At 37.0% G+C, this 19,601-nt stretch overlaps 1 protein-coding gene across 1 annotated transcript in view; it reads left to right on the top strand.

Annotated features, from left to right (window-relative positions):
* Window positions 1-281: 281 nt before the first annotated feature.
* IVD (isovaleryl-CoA-dehydrogenase) overlaps window positions 282-19,601 on the top strand; it is a 155,485-nt gene continuing 136,165 nt past the window's right edge. Inside the window, exons 1-3 of the mRNA XM_089791891.1 lie at window positions 282-513; window positions 5,492-5,575; window positions 5,662-5,719. Coding sequence (XP_089648017.1) covers window positions 394-513; window positions 5,492-5,575; window positions 5,662-5,719 — 262 coding nt within the window. The 5' untranslated portion in view covers window positions 282-393. The remainder of the gene's footprint in view (window positions 514-5,491; window positions 5,576-5,661; window positions 5,720-19,601) is intronic.

The following is a 19,601-nucleotide window of genomic DNA, read 5'->3' on the forward strand; positions in this document are numbered from 1 at the left end:
GTACTCTTGAAAGAGAGGTCATAAGTTCAAATCCCACGCCTCGTTTGTAGCGTCAAGCGCCTATCGAAAAAGAGTACGAGGTAGTCCCATATCACTGTCACCATATGTAAACCCAAAAACTATGGCATAGTGTCGTGGACTATAAAACCCACTTACTTTTTCTATGACATAGTGTCGTGGACTATAAAACCCACTTATTTATTTTTTTTTTTTGTTCCCATCTGTCCAAATAAAATATTATATTGTGGACTTAAAAAGGATAAGCGTGCAGACGCATAACTGTTCTCCTTTCGTTCCTCTCATTGATTTTATGTATTTTTTCCCATTCTGCCACCCACTTGTTCAAAATTGAACTCGTTGAGTATTTCGTCAGTCGAATTGGGCTCGCAAAAAATGCATCGATTTTATAGCAAATTTGTTGCAAATGCAAGAAGGCACACGAATACCAATCAATTTCGGTTGCGTTGCTGCGGATTTTCCACTTCTTTACTCCTCGATGAAACCCAAATACAGGTTTGTGCATTTGATTTCCATCAGTATTTGTTTCTTTTCCGGAATGTAGATTGACGTATTTTTCAGATTAAGGAGCAGATATTTCTGAACATATTATATTGAAAACTAGGAAAGTTGAATTTCTCCTGATACCACCTTAAAATAATCAGCGACATAAATGACGAAGGGAGATTATATCCCAGACCTTTTTCTTTAAGCTCTAATACTATTTTGATGCCATGTAAAACACTGGGAAGCAGTTAAGGGATGCCTGGATGTACTAGTAAATCCTAATAATGCACTTGGATAGGAAAATGAAACGGGGATGGGGATGTGGACAGGGACGGAGTGCACAATCTGAAGAGAGAGACAAAGGAGTGGAGTTGCATTTATGCTGAGTACTGCTAAGAGGCACGAGGTTGAAAAGACGTATATTATGAAAACAATTAAATAATTCTATGCCAGCCAAGGGCTGTGCCACTTCTTAGTCAATTAACGATAGTTTTATTTGAGTAGTTTAAATCTGAACCTTCATTACTATTAAAATTGTGGGGGCATTTACAGTTTCACTATTTCATTTAGTCACCTTCTCCAAGCAACTGCGACGATTAGCAAGAGTTTCAATGTTCCCCAAAAGCTTATTTACACACTCTATTGTGCCAAAATTCAGATGTTTTCCAATCCTCTTCTTGGCAAATCTCTTTCTGGCATCTAAGGCTCCGTCCACAGTTTCTCATTTTGCTGATGCTGGTTTGCTTTTTCTGCCCCTTATAGATTTCTAAGAATGTTCCAGGATCAATTTTAACATCCCTTCTATTTATCTAAAACTTCCCTATGTTCCCAGTGGCTCATATGCAGTAGGGTTTAAAATTCTTTTCTTCTTTAGACTAGCAATTTCATGGAACTTTGGTAACTCGCCACCAAGGCAGACAGTCTCAATGCCAGCTGCCTGATTTACTTTTTTTCTCCCTGAATAGTGTTGTATGGGAACAGATACTGTATCTGATAAAAGGGCTAATTGGAAATGGGAAACTTAAGAATGTGGCATTTTGTATATTATTATTAAAGAACAGGACATAACGTAAATTTTAAAATATAGATATTGCTGTTTTCATATTTTGATAGGGATTCTTTTTAGTCTTCTTTGTATCTTGTCTGGAGGAAAAAACACTCTTTTTCTGTTTTTTTCGCTTGATCTTTTAATACTCCAAACAGCATAAAGCTCCGAGGTTACTGCATCTAGACACATCTCATATGCCCGTGACATTGCTCATATTCAGAGGAAGCATTAAGGGAAACATAAAATAATGAAAAGAGCTATTTTTTTCATGATAACAGTTTTATCAGAGATGAGATTGGTTAAAAATGAAAGGCTTTCTAAGGAGCCATACATAGTTTCTAATCCTGGACGAACCCAAACCCTTTTCCAAACTTTTGCCGTAACAGCGAACCAGTTCTTCGAACCCGTATTTCAAATCGAACTCAAACTGGTAACTAAGGGTTGATTCCCTTCTGTTCACCTTCTAGAGCATAAGTTTAAATTAGCATATATATATATATATATATATATATATATATATATATATACAGCCTACAAGCATAAGTTAAAATTAAAATGTCACATAGTATCATAAAATCATATGATAAACAACAGAAACACCATGAACTTTAAACTTGTAATCATAGCATCATCACAGAGCATTGTCCAATTGATTGGCATATCTTAGGCCTTGCTAGACAAGTTCAATACAAACAAGAGAGCTTTTTTGTCAAAAACCCTCTTTATTACAACAGGCATATAGGAAGCTGAGCTTGGAAAGAAGTGCAGCATGTTATAAAAGAAGCAGACTTATACCTGCGGCATTGTTCTCTCCCACAATGGTGGATTTATCCTGTTCGTGTCTACCATTGGAGAAGCTCGTTGTCTCCACATTCATGATCTAGTCTAATCCATTTTGTGCAATTAAACACTCTCTATGTCAAAGATGCAGCCTGGGATGCCTGCACTATAACATCTTGCAGGAAAATCAGGGAGCTGTTGATACACAATTTGTTTTTGAAACCGAGGCGAATTTTTGACGAATTGGACCTGAATTTGGTACTGGTTCTAACCCAGACCTGGTTCGGAGGCCATACCAGCGAACCCGGGTAACTAAGGAATCAACTACCTTGCTGCTGCTAGTACTGGTACGATGAAATGAAATAGAGAATGCCAAGATATGAGGATAGATGCCAACTCAACAATGTAGTTTAATGTCACTTCCAAACTTTTACCTTACTTCATAGCCTTCATTATACTCTAGATTAATACATGCCTTTGGTCAGGATAAATTTGTTTTATGGAGAACATAAGGGACCTCAACCATGTTGTTTGTTTGTTGATGCAGATAAGTCTAGATCATATAAGGTTCCACTCTCACATTGAATCTTTTAAGGTTTCTTGTAGCCAGCTTTTCTTGCATGTGTATCTTTTCTCTCTTATGGTGCATCTCTTAGGTACGATGAAATGAAATAGAGGATGCCAAGATACGAGGATAGAGGCTGATTCAACAATGTAGTTTAATGTCACTTCCAAACTTTTACCTTACTTCATAGCCTTCATTATACCCTAGATCTAAGTTGCCAATGTTGATGCAAGAATTGGATGTGCGGTTTTTTTTTTTGATTTTGGATGCATCTGTATATATGTGTGTATGTATGCAAAAATTGCAAGAATATACAAAAATAAACCATTCCATAGCATGATACTTCACCATTGATACTTCCCCAGCTGCAAACAAAATGAAAAGAATGAACAATGAATGGCCTCTTTTAGGGTCATTTTAGTGTTTATGAGCAAAATAAAAATAATACACATGATGAAATAGACGTTTAAGTGATTTTTGGCGTAGGAATGGCCTTTTGGCCATGGGTTCTTCTTGGATGCTTGGTGGATGCACATCGCAGGAAGCGCATCTTAGGCCTTTGGATGCTTGGTGGATGTGTCTTACAGGGAGTTCATCTTGGGCCTGTGGATGCGCTTGCTGTGAGCATCGGAGAAAAACCAAAACACATCCACACTTCTGGATGCATCAGCATCAACATCTGGCACTAGGAGGAGAGAATCGGTATCTTAGCTCTAGATTAATATATGCCTTTGGTCAGGGTAAATTTGTTTTATGGAGAAGATAAGGGACCTCAACCTTGTTGTATGTTTGTTGGTGCAGATTTATCTAGATCATATAAGGCTGTTTCTTGTATGCCAGCTTTTCTTGTATGTGTATCTTTTCTCTCTTATGTGCATCTCTTGCTCTCATTCATCCCGGTGATGGATCATAGAGTGTGATCCAAAATGTTGATGTTAAAAGTATACACACAATCTAAACCAGAAGCTACTGTTTGATTTTTTATTTCTAGGATTCTCTTTGAAAATATCATTAGACTTCAGTTTCTGTTAATTTCAACTGTCCTAATCATTGAGGACATACTTGCATTAATCCCTCAAGTAGGGTACATTTCCTGGATGTTATTAATATTTTGAATTTTTTTTTTGGCTCGGTAATCTCTTTTGACTGGAGCTACAAACCAGTGGAGTCACATTGGGGACTCCATCCGTGTGGGGATTTTTTTTAACGCCTTCAAAATTTGACTCTTGCTGATGCTGTTGAATCCACATCCCTTTATTGCTCCCAACCAGGGTAGCAGCCTTGTTCTGCGGTCGATTGAATGCTTTCTTTATAGTCCACATCTCCTTATCTCTCCATCCCTTATCTCTCCTTGCTCCTTATATCTCCCGTCTGCTTATCACTCGTTATCCCTGTGCGCTTCTTATGTCTCCCATTCCCTGATTACTCCAGTCAAACTGTGATGGCAAGAACCAGTCTACAACTCACAGGTGTGGGCCAGTGTCCATTGAGGCTGCCAGCGTGGAAATCGAACTATCCATCCTTCACTGTAAGTTCATGAAGGGAAAGGCATGGTACAACATCATTCATCAGTTGGAAATCAAACTGGTGACCATCCTATCAACAGGATGTGGGACAACCGTTGCAGTGCGGAGTGAACCCCTAATAATTTGATTTGTTATTTAAAAGATTATTATATTCTTCTACTTGATTATAGTTTGAGTATTTGTGTATTTATATACTTTAGATAAATGATTTTTTAATTTATGAAGTGTTTTACCTTGTTAAGAATAACTGATAAGGGGTATTGAGACTTTTTCATTGTAGCAATGACTTTTTGATCAATCTGTTTTTTTCCCTTCCAATTTTCCTCTGCTTTTAATTGTTTGATTTTTCTATCTTTATCATTTTTTTTGATAAGGGTGAAAATCAAGGTTTTGAAATGGCCCAGAACCTTGTACAAAAATGAAAAGATAGCAATGTAATGCACAAGCGACTACAAACAGGCCTGCAAACAGAAGTAGGTGACATGAAACAGAAAAACAGTAAACAGAAACTTTGCAGACAGTCAATAATCAGTCATACCAAGACCAAAAATAAGTAGGCCCTCCAAATCAATCTAGGTTACACCGAACCAAGGAAAAATCTGCAGAGAACTAGCTGACAGTGAGACTGAAATTATTTCCGTCTAACTTTCTTTTGAAATTAAACTTTACTGTTTGAAACAGTTGTTCAAACTCCATTCATTGGACAGGCATCTTGTCTTCCTGCAAACTAAGGGGGAAAATATCCTGAGGTTACTTTAAAATGAATCTACTGGAATGCCTAAACTTAATCCTTCCTAGACCTTGGATACCGCAGGCTGCAACTAAGACCCTCCTTTACTTTATTTACGAACTTTAATTTATGCCCTTCAGTAATTCTTTCATTGAGTAGCAGGTGATGATCATTGTCTCCTAGTTCTGGAAATCTTATCAAATCGGATAGAAGATTTTCTATTACTAAAATAATAAATAATAAATTTTCTTCAAAATAGTCCAATAAATATCGCTTATTGTTTATTACTATGACATGCATGTTAATATATTCTGACATGTTAAGATATCTTTTTGCAGTTCAAACAAAGTGTTGAGCAATTTGCACAGGAGAATATAGCTCCTCATGCTGCCAAGGTGGATGCTACCAATAGCTTTCCGAAGGTACATATTATGTCTGTCTATCTGGTATTTAAATTGAGTATTTAACCCATCTTATGGTACTGTGTTTTCTTTTTGTTCATGGGAAGGATGTTAATTTATGGAAAGCTATGGGAGATTTCAACTTACATGGCATCACTGCCCCAGGTAAACTACTTCGCTTCTTAGGTTTTTGTAGTTTCTTTTAGATCTGTTTACTTTCTTATTCTTCCGCACAGGAAAAAAATACAATCATGTTTTTTGTTATAATTAAAGTTCCAAATAGTTTTCTGCATTCTACATGTTAATATATTGGCATATATGTTCTACATAATATCTCCTAAAACTTGGTCTGAATTTATCAGTTGTTTTTATTATTACCTAATTATTTATACAATGCTAAATTCAAGATCTTTGAATTGTCCCTCATGAAATGAAACCACTTGGGCTTATGAAAGTTTCATATTTATGCACAATGTGAACCTTACTGGCATTTTAAATATGAAATAAAAAAATAGAGCTATACGAATAAATAACAGATGAGGCTGTGACTTGTTTAAATTTACACTAGAAAATCAACTTCTCCATTTATGCCAGTTAGTGTTTGGGAATTTTCATGAAGCCTTATTTGCAGGTTTGCTATGATACAGAATACCATAAATGTTTTTACTATTGGTGAAGGATTCTCGAGTGCTCTATGCCACCTTTCTTTGTAATTTTTGATGTTAGTACATTTCAGTTTTACCATTTATCAGGGTGTAATGATAACTAGAGTTGGTCCCCTTGTAGTTTCTTTTGGTTCTACCATCTGCAATGGCTTTGTAATGATTTATTCTGGTGATAAATGAAGTTTATCCTTTTTTATGAGGCCCTTTCTATCTGTAGTTAATATTTTTTATATTTTGACATTCAAGTTGCATGCTTTTGATATTTGCTTCCTAATATGGTTGGAGGACTAGTATGCCACTGAGTTCAATGTTTGCCCAGTGTACCTAACACCAATATCCTTTAATTTCCAGTCTATCAAAATTCTTAAATTTCTTTTGGGTCCTGATAAAAATTAATCTAGTACCTTCAACAAATCATTTGGGCTTTTTCCTGGAACGAACAGTTTGGCTTTTGATAGTTGTCTTCTAATATTTTAGGATAGGATGATTGGTTTCACTGTGGCACTTCTTGTTAGCTTATTAAATATCTCACTTCTACCATGCTCTGCAGCGTTTTGAGAATTTTATGATGAAAGGGGATGGGTTTTCATGATGGTCATTTGTGTGTGGTTGTGCATTTGGAGAAAAATAAGAATCTTTAAGACTGTGAGAGCAGTATAGCAGAAATAATGATAGCACTATTTAATGCATTTGTTAATGAAAAACTAAGACATAAATTTCTGATTTTCATTTCTTCATTGAAACTTCAAATGAAAGGCATAAAAAATGTGGCACTAATAAGTACAGCTATGCCTCATCTGGGCCATCAATATCAAATGAGCTCTCTGGATCTGGGTCACTCTATGCTGAATCTATGGAGACCTGATTGCTCCTGATTTCACTTCCGCATGAATTTCTTGAGGATCATCAGGACCAACATCCCAACATGCAGCTTAATCATACTCAAGAGTCTTTTGATCTTCAAGTTGCAAGGCACTATAAACTGAAACCAGTTTTTCTGCTTTTCTAGAAGTAAGCCCGTTCCTTTTAGTTGAGTGGATGAAACTGTAGGTGGTCCATTTCCTCTTTGCAACAGGGAAACTAGCAATCTGTGAGAGTGAGCTTCACCATCCAATAGGCTTTTTTTGTGCAATGGTAGCCCTATCTGTCTTAGGCTCTTAGCCTCTAGTTTGCTGGATGTATAACTGTGAAGATTGAAATGCATAAGCCATTGCTTTTCAAGTATGGTTGCATCTTCAATGTTATACATCTTACTAAGGGCCTTCACAAACCCTTTCATTACCTCATCATTTTGAGGAGGAACTTAACCACAGCTCTAGTTGCATGCCACTTGGGAATAATGGCATATTCAAATGAGCTCTCTGAATCTGGGTAACTCTATGGATGAAACTATGGAAACCCAATTGCTCCTGATTTTACTTCCTCATGAATTCATTGAAGATCATCAGGACCAACATCCCTACATGCAGCTTAATTCTATTGATACTCAAAAGTCTTTTGTTGCAAGGCACTATAAACTGAAACTAGTTTTTCTGCTTTTCTTTAAGTAAGCCTGTTCCTTTTGATTGAGTGGATGAAACTGTAGGTGGACCGTTTCCTCTGCAACAAGGAAATAAGCAATCTGTGAGAATAAGCTTCACCATACAACAGGCTTATTTTGTGCAATGGTAGCCCTATCTGTCTTAGGTTCTTAGCCTCTAGTTTGCTGGATGTATAACCTTGAAGATTGAAACACATAAGCCATTGCTTTTCAGTTATTGTCGCATCTTCAATGTTATACATTTTACTAAGGGCCTTCACAAACCCCTTTGTTACCTCATCATTTTTAGGAGGAACTTAACCACAGCTCTAGTTGCATGCCACTTGGGAATAATGGCATATGCAACTATATGGGAGGGGCATCTATCATGTTTAATTGCATTGTGACAATAAGTTTGATATGCTCCTCATAGAATTGCGATCTAGGATCCTTGCCACAAATTGCTTGCCTTATTTGTTCAAGCATTCTAACAAAAGTCTAAAAGGAAAATCCAAGGTAAGGAGAACTCATATCCCTATACTCTATCAACCCTATAATAGGTGATATTATAGAGCAAATATTTTTGCAATGGACATTTTAAAAATATAAAATAAAGAAAATGTTAACAGTGTTAATTTGCAAATAAAAAATTAAAACAAAATAATAAAATCAAAGTACAAAATATATATAAAGTAAAAATGCTTTTTACTTGATTTTGGACCACTAAGCATTATCAAGCTCCTTTTCTCTCACCTTCTTCCCATCTTCGATCTTTGATTGAGACCAATTATCTTCTGTACAGAAATCACTATGGATTATAGAGTACCTTCCACCTCCAACATCCTCTCTCATGAATCAAAATATGTCATGTCCCCTGTTTGAAACCCTATTGGCAATATCCACAACTATCTTGTATTGATTTTGTGGGGTCTCTCAGAAACAAAATTCTGAAGTGATCAGCAAACAAAGCTTTTCAATAATAAATAAATAATAAAATTAATAAACAAAAAATAAATAAATTATAATATGATTTTTGGTTAAACAAATTTTTGATACAATAAAATACAAATATAATATGTTAATATTTATTTTCATGGAAATATTTTTTATTAATTTTATTAATGATAATAAAAGATGTTACTATGCTTTCTCCTTGGTTACACTTCACGAGGATCTATCATTTAACTTTTCATTACATTCAGCACTTGGTCCTTTGAAAAAAGATTTTTTCAGACCTATTGAACAAAACAATAAGAAACTTTTTGTCAGGACAGACAAAACATCTAAGACTGGATCCATACAATATTTGCAATGTGGGGTGGCATAATCAGTGTTCGTACATTCTCTAGTCAGTTCCATGAGTTTATTTCTCCATCCTCATGTGGGTTTAAATCTTTGAAGTTCTCAATCACAACTTCATTCAAGTTAAAAGTTAGAGCCCAACTGGACATCCGATCAGTTTCTTTGTTTCCCATTCTTTTAATGTGTGAAATTTAAAATCCTTTAAAGAGGTTAGCTCTTGCCTTATGTTGGAGATGTGATTTTTAAGGCTCTAAGCCTCCAACAATCCCTTTATTATTGCATTTATGATTACAAGAGAATTCCCTTCGATGTACAGTTTGGACACCCCAAGCTTTTTGGAAGCTCTGATTGCTAGTAGGGCAGCCTCTGTTTTTGCTACATTATTAGTCCCATCTTGTAATCTTTTACCTCCTCATGCAATAAGATCCCCATTAGCATCTTTGATGATGAAACCTTTTCCTGAGGGTCTAGGCTTTTCTTTTGAGGCACCATAAAAGTTACATTTCCACCATCTATCTTGATGCCTTTCCCACACCACAGGTTCCCTGCAATCAAAAGTGAGATCAACCTCACCAGGCCCATTCACAGGCTGGGTTAAGATGCCCAACCACACCTCTTGTAAACTTTGATCAACACGTGTAAATGGGGTGTTGCTAGTACCAAATCTTGAGACAACTACACTAGTAGTTTCTTGGATGGCTGGGTTAATCCTTAGTAGTAGAAGTCATTCCATTGTTTCTGATTTGTCTTGGAAAATTCTTCGATTGCGTTCTTTTCAGATTTCCCAGACAACTATTGAAGGGCTTAAGTTCTAAACAAAGTGTAAGGTGGTTTTCTGTGGTGCTAAGGGCCAAACTTGGAAATGTTGTTTCAGGTTGTTCTGCAATGGGATGTGCCATTCAAGTTTTGTTTCGAGCATTGACCAACATACCTGGGCTGTTTTGCATGAAACCAACAGATGATCTATAGTTTCTTCAGCATTTTCACATTGGAGACATTTTGAAGGACCCGCAATACCCAACCTACGCCGCCTTTCTTTTGTGAGTATTCTACCTCTGGAGGCCAACCATGCAAAGGACCCCACTTTTGGAAGACATTCTTTTCCCCAAAAGAGGTGTGTAGGCCAATCCTGTAGCTTCATTGCATTTTCTAGAAAATTATACCCAAGCTTAACTGAGTAAGATCCATTTTTTGCTGCAATTCAAATAATTTTGTCCAGACGTGCACCACATCAGAGGCCGTCACTCAAAAAGATTTTGGAGTCTGACTTGAAGAGGTCTTGATAAATTTGAAACATGCGGATTCTTCCATGTTCTAAACCACCCTGAAGAGTCTTCTTGGAGCTCATTATAGTGAACCAATTTATTACCCCAATCTGCTTTGCACCAGTCCTTGAAAAGCGTCCAATCTGTAGTGTCAGAGATGTTATCATAACCATTCCAGGAATCTTCCCAGAAGCAGACACACCATTTCCCACTTGCCATGATAGATGGTTTGTTATAACATGTCTACAAGAGATCATAAAATTCTAGATGGGTGAACCTTTAGGTGGATTTCTTTGTCAGAATACACTTATCATTATTTGTGTCTAAGTATTTAGATTTCAGAATCCTCATCCACATCTGTGCAGGTTGTGTATACATGCTCCAAATCAATTTAGCTTCTAGAGCTTCATTTAGCAAATTCCATTTCCTTAGTCCTGATCCACCCGCTTTTTTACTAGTATAAACTTTATCCCATGCCAGGAGGGGGAGTTTATCTTGTTCTTGTGCACCATTCCAGAAAAAACTTACTCATTTTCTGTTCAATTTGATGTAGGATTTTTTTTTGGATTTTAAAACACATCATTGAGGAAACAAGAATGGCAGAAATAACCGCTTTTGACATCAAAATCTTACCAGCTGATGATAGCCATCTACTTTTCCAGCTATCCATTCTGTCAAAACAGTTGCCAACAAGATCCTTCCATAGAGATGACTGACTTGCTCCACCAAAAAGAGGAACACCAAGGTAATTACCCAGTAATTTACCTAAATTACCTAGTTTGATGCCTAGAACTCTGCCAATTTCTCTTTGCTTATCCCCTGAAGTATGAAAGAAAAAGACCGCTGATTTGTTCCAATTAATTTTTTGCCCTGAAACTTTGTTGTATGAGTACAGAGTTTGTCGCATCATTCGAGCGTCCCTGAGCGGCGAGACACCAAACAGAGGTGTGTCATCGACAAATTGAAGACGTGTAATATGCTTCACATTTCCTGCAACTCTAATACCTTTCCAGCTCCCAATTCTTCTCTGGTGAGATATTAGACTGTCATGTCCCCATATTTATAAAATTAATAATAAAATAAACTAATAATAGAATAAATTATAATCTTATATATATATATATATATATGATTATAATAGTAATCAATATAAGATTGAATAATTAAAATTATATTTATAATATAATTAAAAATATTGTCATATCAAGAAATCAAAATAAAATAAAAGAAAACATAATAAATAATAATAGTTAAGAACTAAAAATTATTATTAACATTGTATATTATATATGAATGTAATAGATTAATGAATAAATGATTGTTAAATAAAGAAAAATAAATAAATAAGAGCATATGACCCTAAGTATTTATCATACGGCATCTCTCAAAGGATTCGAAGAATAACATATACTATGCGTAGAAGACAATAGACATAGTCTACAAGTATCAAGCAATGATAGTCCTCATCACATGAGCATTTTATAATTTCCAGTATAGTATCCAATATGGGATGTAATACGGTACCAGACATTTCCAGATTATTAATAAAAGTATGATTTTGTTATATTGGCGACGGTGATAAGATGAAACTAATCAGACGTGTCTTTTCCTATATGTCTAGTCACCCAGCGATTAAGATATAAGAAGATGGTCAAACGAGCTTGAAGGGGGGAAAGAGTTACCAAACACAAAAATGCTCCTTATGATCTATGGAGAATAGGAAGAAAGAATAAACTGTCCAAGCAACATTAATCAAGGCCAAGGCTGATGGGGATAAGATAAGAGAATAGATAGCAAACTAATATCATTCCAGCATATGATATAAGCATACAATAAGAGACCAGAAGAAATTCCAGAAGCAGTTACTGCTTACAGAGGTAGCAGCGTGTATGAGTAAACCAATAGCCTTGTAAGAGCATTCCTATCAAAATTCCAAGCATATTGGTGAATAATTCGTAGTCTAAACATCACAGTCGGTGGCCATCCAATACTGTATAAATTCTAGTTCAATAGAAAAACCAATTACAACATTATATGTTTTTCAGATCCAATACCAGAGTCGACAATAACATCTGATTGAATGTTAGAGTTGATGAAAATTTCATAGTCTCTGATCATCAAAAGATAGATTGTTCAATTGAAAACAATTCTGACTGTTGGGAAATTATCAAGTCTGCCATTTTAGACAATCACTGACATATCATCCATACATAGTTGTGGCAAATACCACATAAGGCTGTGAAGTACATTATGATATAACCTCACAATTATATACTGTCTGAAATTATATTGATAATCTGAAGGTATAAACTTACATGAATATCAATTCCTATACAATTGTTAGTGGGAAAGCATTATAAGAAATTATAATTATTTTCCATTGTCTTCACAATAAGCATCTAATTAAGAATAACAAGGGAAATACTATCCAATACAAATATTAGTGTCCGACGGTAGAGAACCAGGGACATTACATAGACGCCCTAGGGCTTGAGCCATTATGATAAACAGGAAGGGAGATAAGGGGTGTGCCTGCCTGATACCTTTAGATTCTTCAAAGAATCCCTGGGGCTTCCATTGATTAAGATGGAGAATCTTGGAGTGTTGATGCAAGATTCAATCCACCCAATCCATATTGAGTCAAAAACCATCTTGCACAAAACCAAAATTGAAAAGCCTTTGTTGACCTCATCATAAGCCCTTTTAATGTCCAATTTGATCAATGTTTTCTCAACTTTAGCTTGCTGAACCGAGTGTATGGCTTCATGTGCAACTATGACCCCTTTAAAAATTGATCGATTAGGGGCAAAACCACTCTGTTCCCTTGAAACGACAGAGTGCAACACCAATTTTAGCTTGCTAGCAATTACTTTTGGAATCACCTTATAGATAGTATTACATAATGCAACAGGTCTAAATTCTTCAAAAGATTGAGTCGCTTTCTTTTTGGGAATCAAGGCTGAAAAGGTGTTTAATTTAAATCTTTAAGTACAAAGCCATCACATCCGGATTCTTCTACCACTTCCCAAATGTCGTGTGCAAAACGACTCCAGATTTTTTGAAAGAACATTGTTGGTAACCATCAAGACCAGCAGCTTTATCACCTCCCATGTTAAACAAGGTAGTTTTAACCTCCTAAAAGTGACTTTCTTAGACAAAAGTTTATTCGGAGCATCACTAACACAAGGAGTAATGAGATAGATCAGCCCTCTCTACTTTGTAGCTCCCCTGGAAGAACCAAATCCCTTCTTTGTTTATATCCCTTTCTTCACTAAGCAGAGTACCTCTGGAATCCTTGATTGATTGAGCGCCTAGCTTTAAAAGAATTGTGAAAGAACTTTGTATTTCTGTCACCCTCCTGTAACCACGTTTCCTTGGAATTTTGTCTCCAAAAGGTTTCTTCCTTTCGTAGAAGTTTTTGGTATTCTTCTTTGAGTTTTTTCTCATTATCAAAATCAACAGAAGTTGTACTTTCCCTTATTATTTTAGCATTTGCTTCATTAAGCTCTTTTTCAACTCTCTCCTTTTCAACAAAGATGTTTTTAAACGCCACTCTATTCCACTGTTTATGCTCTTTTTGAAATTGCAATTTTAAAAAAAAATTGAAAGCTTTGTTACCTTCCCATTGTGGAGCACCAATCCACCAATTTTGAATCAGCTCCTTGAATCCAACAACACAAAACCCCATCTTTTCAAATTTGTAAGCACACCTGTTTGGAGTAATGCCCTCCTGAAGTTGAAGGCTAATTGGGAAATGGTCTGAACTTGTTATTAGTAGGATGTCTACCAAGAGATCCCAAGGTACGTTTGCCCAATTACCTACCATAACAAATCTATCCAACCTTTCCGCACCGTTGGAAAATCCACGTCATCTGTTGGTCCATGTCAACTCCTTAGATTGAAATTTGGTCTCATTCATGTTATTGTTTGAGACAAAGTCTTAAAAAATTCTCTGTTTTGAACTTTCCTAGCCCTTGCCCTCTAGTTTATCCGTGGGTGAAGGATAGAGTTGAAATCTCCACCCACAATCAAATACCTATATTGAAACTAAAGAAGAGTTTGCGAGATCTTCTCCTAGAGCACGCACAACCCATTTGTACTGGTAGTGCTATAAACATTTAGGAGGTCAAAACTCCCATTTAGTTATTTTGAAACAACTCGAGCTAACTGCCATGAATCTCCTAAAGCCAATAGGTTGATGTCTAAAACATCGTGATTCTAGAGCATGCCTGATCCCCTTGAGGCACCATGCGCATCCATAAAGGAATACTTCCAACGATTAAAGTGCTTACTAAAACCAATAACATCCGGGCCACTAAGTTTAGATTCTTGTAAGAGAAGGATTTCTTGTCTTGTTTGATCAAGGGATTGCTTGATCAAACAAACTTTGTCAGGGGCATTGTATGCCCCTCACGTTCCACGAGAGAATCTTTATTGCCCTTGGGACAAGGAGTTATACTCCTTTCCCGATCTAAGTTTGGTTTGCCCCATGACGCAGCCAACAACCTCTAGCTTGGCTTTAACATTTTTCCTACCCCTCTTGCCTCTCTTCCCCACTTCACATTTGAGCTTTTGCGAGGAAGTTTGGTTAATGTGCCTTTTTCCTTCCACATCCATGAGTGTGTTCAAGCCTAAGGAATTCTCTTGTTCCCAATCCTCTTCTGAGGTGTACTCATTTATCTTACTGTCACTCACCGTCTTATCTAGAGATGAGGCAAAAGAAGCCTCTAGATTCCTCTCTGGTAAGATTTGGATTTCCTTGAGAACTGAAGTGGTCATGTTCCTTGACACTGGACTTGAGCTGTGATCCTAAATGTCCCAGATTTTAGAGAGACCATCCGATAAATTTCAGGACTTGATTTGACATTGATCTTGTGCCAACCCAACCAAGCTTAGAAACTGTGTGTTTGTTAATAGATCCATCTGTTCCTAGCCTTTCCCACATTGACTTTTTTGGGATTCCAGAGTTTTGAAGGGCCGAAGATTCTCCACTGAAATCCATTCAGAGTGTGGTCCATTAAAAGGATCCCCCCTCTATTTCAGCTCTTGCACATGGAAATTTTCTTGCATCTTTCCATGTGCAGGGGGATCACTCCCTAGATATATGGGGGAAATCTCACCTTGAATGGTCAAAGTTTCAAAATTTTAAAAGTTATGACTGTTGCCCTACATCTTGTTGTGCTTTGCTAATCATCTAGGCATGATTGCATATGAACATTCTAGCTTTCATGTTGAGAAGGGAGCGTCATGTGCCTAAGAAAAGAAGGTTCTTCTGCCCAAAGCAGGCTCTCTTTTTCCATAGTAAAGTTTTGAAGGGTTTTACATTCAAGTCCTTTACCTTGTGTTGGCTCTTGGACATTCATCCTCCAGATGGACTTCCCTATTACACTGCTTGCATGAATGAAGAGCATCTTCAACTTCAACCGACTGCTTTCTATACCGTCTTAAATTGGACATACACCAATTTAATGAAGGTTTAGAACCTTTTTAATGTGAGAACATCAATCTCCTTGTACCTTTCTCTCTTTCTTCTCTTTTTTGTCCTTTCTCCTAGGTGGAATTGGGGTAAAATTTAATAGATCCTCGTTAAAGCTCCTATTTTCATGGTGTTAAGCTCGAGGTAGGATCTATTTTCCCCTAGGTCCTCCCTTCCTTTCATCTATCCACTTGGAATCTACTCTCCGCATCGAAATGACTACTTCTTAGACTATGTGCTTGACCTTGAGGATTCAAGACCTATTTTGGGATCCCGAAGCAATCCCGAAGGTTCTAGGCCCTGGTAATCAGGGGCACAGTGCACCCCTGATCAATCAAGGCCACAATGCGCCCTTGATTCAACCCTATTTTGGGTCCTCTGCTTGGATCTTGTGTCCGGTTAGTTTTGGGTGCAAACTTCTAGGCAGGTTTGCTTGTGAGATAAGCTATTTCGAGCCCTTTATAAACCCTTCTATTTGCTCCATTTTCATATCTCATCTTCAAGTGTTCAAGCACCCACAAGTATTCTATGATCAAGCAGTCATAAGTTCAAGTGCTCTCTCTCAAGTTCTCAAGCATTCTTCAAGCATTTAAGCTATTCAAGCTATCTCTCCATTGAAGATCAAGGATTCATGTATTCAAGCTATTGAAGGAGTTTATGCAAGAGCTACCATTCTAACATTCAAGATCTCCCTTCATACATTCAAGATTCTTTGTTGCGTCTTCTACATCTATCCTCTCAAGATCTACATTCATCTACATGCATTCATAAGGCGAATTTCAAGCACATTCATACATGAAGGTTTTGATGTCACTTTGATTTCCTTTCTAGGGTTTTGAAGTTGTGTCAAAGGCTATTGCATCTACATACTTGATTACATTCCAAATTCAAGAGCATATTTATAGATTTACATTGCTTCTATGTTAGATCTATCACTACTACTTGCAAGGATTCTATCGTTATTTCAATTCAAGGTTAATTCCTAAACTGGTGTTTGACTGAGGCAACACCCCCCCAAAAAAACAAACAAATCCTTTGTTTAGTAGGTTTTGGATTTCAGATTGGCAAACAAGTTGCAGATCAGAGTACCCTTTTTGGTTTTTGTCGGAATAGTGAAATTAGAATCAATGTTGGATACAATCTATTAGGGTTGTAGTGCGCGCTTGATGGGCTAATTAGCGCCCCTGATTTACCTAGGTCGCCCTTGATATCTTGCCAAACAATTTCTGGGTTTTGTTTGTAGTGCAACTTTCAGTCTAGATCATGGGAATAGGTACTTTCAGAGATCATTTGTTAGCGCTTTTTCAGGTCTGTATCTCACAAGGTATTTTTGTTGTCCTCTCTTTCATTTCTATATACAATATCATTTTGTCACATCTTTATATCTCAGCTCTATATTGCATATCTTCTTGCTTAAACCCTCTTAAGGTGGATGTGAGAGGGAAATAAACCCATGTTATTCATCCTCTTGCATTAGGGTTGTGCATTGATACTTCCCCTTTGTAGCAATGAAACATAATCAAAGGGGTGGATCTTGGTATTCCTCTTTCATTAATGTATGGTTGGATTGCTTCCATTTTCCTACCTTGCACTTCCGACATTTCCATTGGTTATGAGCTTGATCATTTTAGGTAGAGGATGAGTTGCCAACCATAGAATGCAAGTCCTTGAATACAGGTTGTAGTCCTTGGATTCAACTGCCTGGTCCAACCTTACAAAGGTTCCCAACTTATTCCCAATCACTTTAAGTGTATCTTTATTCTAGTACTTATGCAGAAGGTTGTAAAGCCTTACCTAGATTGGTATCGTGTCCATGTCTATAGTTTTGGGGTTGAAGTTTGAGGTCCAATCCTTAATGTAGAACCCTTTACCCTTGATTAGGTAGGGCTTGTTATCCAAAATCTCTTCTTTGTTTGAGGGGAGTTTGTAGATGATCAAGTAAAACCCATTAGGAAGGGTTTTGATTGCGTCCATCATCCCCTTGAATGGCCACCCACTCTTTGATCAGTGTTAATGCTGGCCAAGGGCCACTCCATTTCATAAAAAATGCCCTTTCCATTAAATCCGCTCCAATGCCATGCCATTATTGGTTATCTATGAAGATCTATACAATGGTGGTCTCAATGACATTCAGGGGTTGCTTGTTTTGTTGTCTCATCCTTGTGGGGCTCTTAGGTTTCCAGAATTTTTGTTCAATCAACTTAAAACTAAACTTCTTGTGCATTTGTTGATTCGCAAAGCCCTAGTAAGGTCTTTGGTTTGTCTGCCTTTGCTGGTGAGAGTCTTTGAGGTAATGAGCATAAATTCTCATGTTGTTCGGGTAAGACCTAGGGTCTTGGTCATGTTGAGGTAGCATAATACGAGAGGGTTTGTACCAGACTAGGGGTTTTTTTGCCCGTCTGAAAGGCCATGCATTTTTGGAAGTCCCATTGTAGGTGTGGTTGGCCTGAGGCACAAAGGAGCTGCCATGGTGGCGGTCAAGGGCCAACTAGTTGTAGAGCTCTCTTATAACTTAATTGTGGCAGTATAATTATTGTTTCCAATGTGCTAATTAATATAATGTAGTATAGTATAATATAATATATCAATGAATGAATATAATAGATAATAATAACCATAGTTACGGGACTCGGACTCGCCTTTGACTCGGAAAGGTCAAAATCCGACTCGGACTCGAACTTGGCGACCGAACTCGGCAAGGACTCGAAAAATTGAAAAACCCATGAAATTTCAAAGATTTTTAAGGATTTTAAGATTGTTTCATGTATCTTTTAGTCAATTAACATCAAATACATAGTAATTGAGATAAATAGAAGCTACTTAATACACATACACAATTTTGCATAGATCACATAAGTATAAAAGCGAATTTCTGAAGGAAAAAAATTGAATAACACAATATAAAGTTATAAACTATAAAGTAATAAACATAGTGTCACTCTAGTGTCAAAGACTCAAATGTCTACAATATTCATGGATTACAAATTCCATGGTATCAAATTCATAAGTTCAAAACATAAATCATAATCAAAATAACAACTAGAAGACTAAGGCTCATAGTAGTCTATGTGCTACGAGTGCGCCTAAGATAAGTCATGAAAGGCTCTAGAGCCATCCTCTCTCCCTGTGTCTGTGGCTGAGCCTGAACCTCATCCTCATCCTCATCCTCATCCTCACCCACATAATCCTCGTCATCAAACTGGGATTCATAACTCCTAGCCTCAAGGTCTTGCACTTTGTGTCCTTGCGCTCTAGCCTCCTCAACTGCCATCACTACTGCCTTAGCCTCCTGATCCACTTGATCTACCCACTCCACATCTTCATCACTGAAGACAAGATCAGCCATCTTTGTGTTCCATTCTGCATGAGGATCAACATTCTCTAATACAATCGGTGATGTATCGGTGCCAAGGATCTATCTATGGCGAAGGCGAAGGTTGTAGTGAACAAAGACAAGATAATTTAATTTTTTCACTGCCAACCTATTGCACTAGATGGTTGGCTCAAGATGCGAATGAAGGATCTTTGAGTGTATGTGCTCAAATAGGCTTCAATTACGTTCGAATCCTAATGCACTAGATGGTTGGCTCAAAATGTGAATCGCAATCCTCTGTAAATTTGGCACTTTTGTGCCAAACATCTCCCACCATGCATCTGAAACAAGAAAATTTTGAATCATATCAACGATTTTGAATTTATCAAATTAAAATTGTAATACCATAATAGAATTACTATTAGAAATTAGGATGTAGAATCAAAGATTTTTAGTATTTACCAGGCATCAATTCTGTCCTACTTTTCTTGCACAACTCCTGTGCAA

Source organism: Cupressus sempervirens, chromosome 7 (assembly GCF_028749045.1).
Source record: "Cupressus sempervirens isolate cs-2001-9-10 chromosome 7, ASM2874904v1, whole genome shotgun sequence".
NCBI lineage: Eukaryota > Viridiplantae > Streptophyta > Pinopsida > Cupressales > Cupressaceae > Cupressus > Cupressus sempervirens.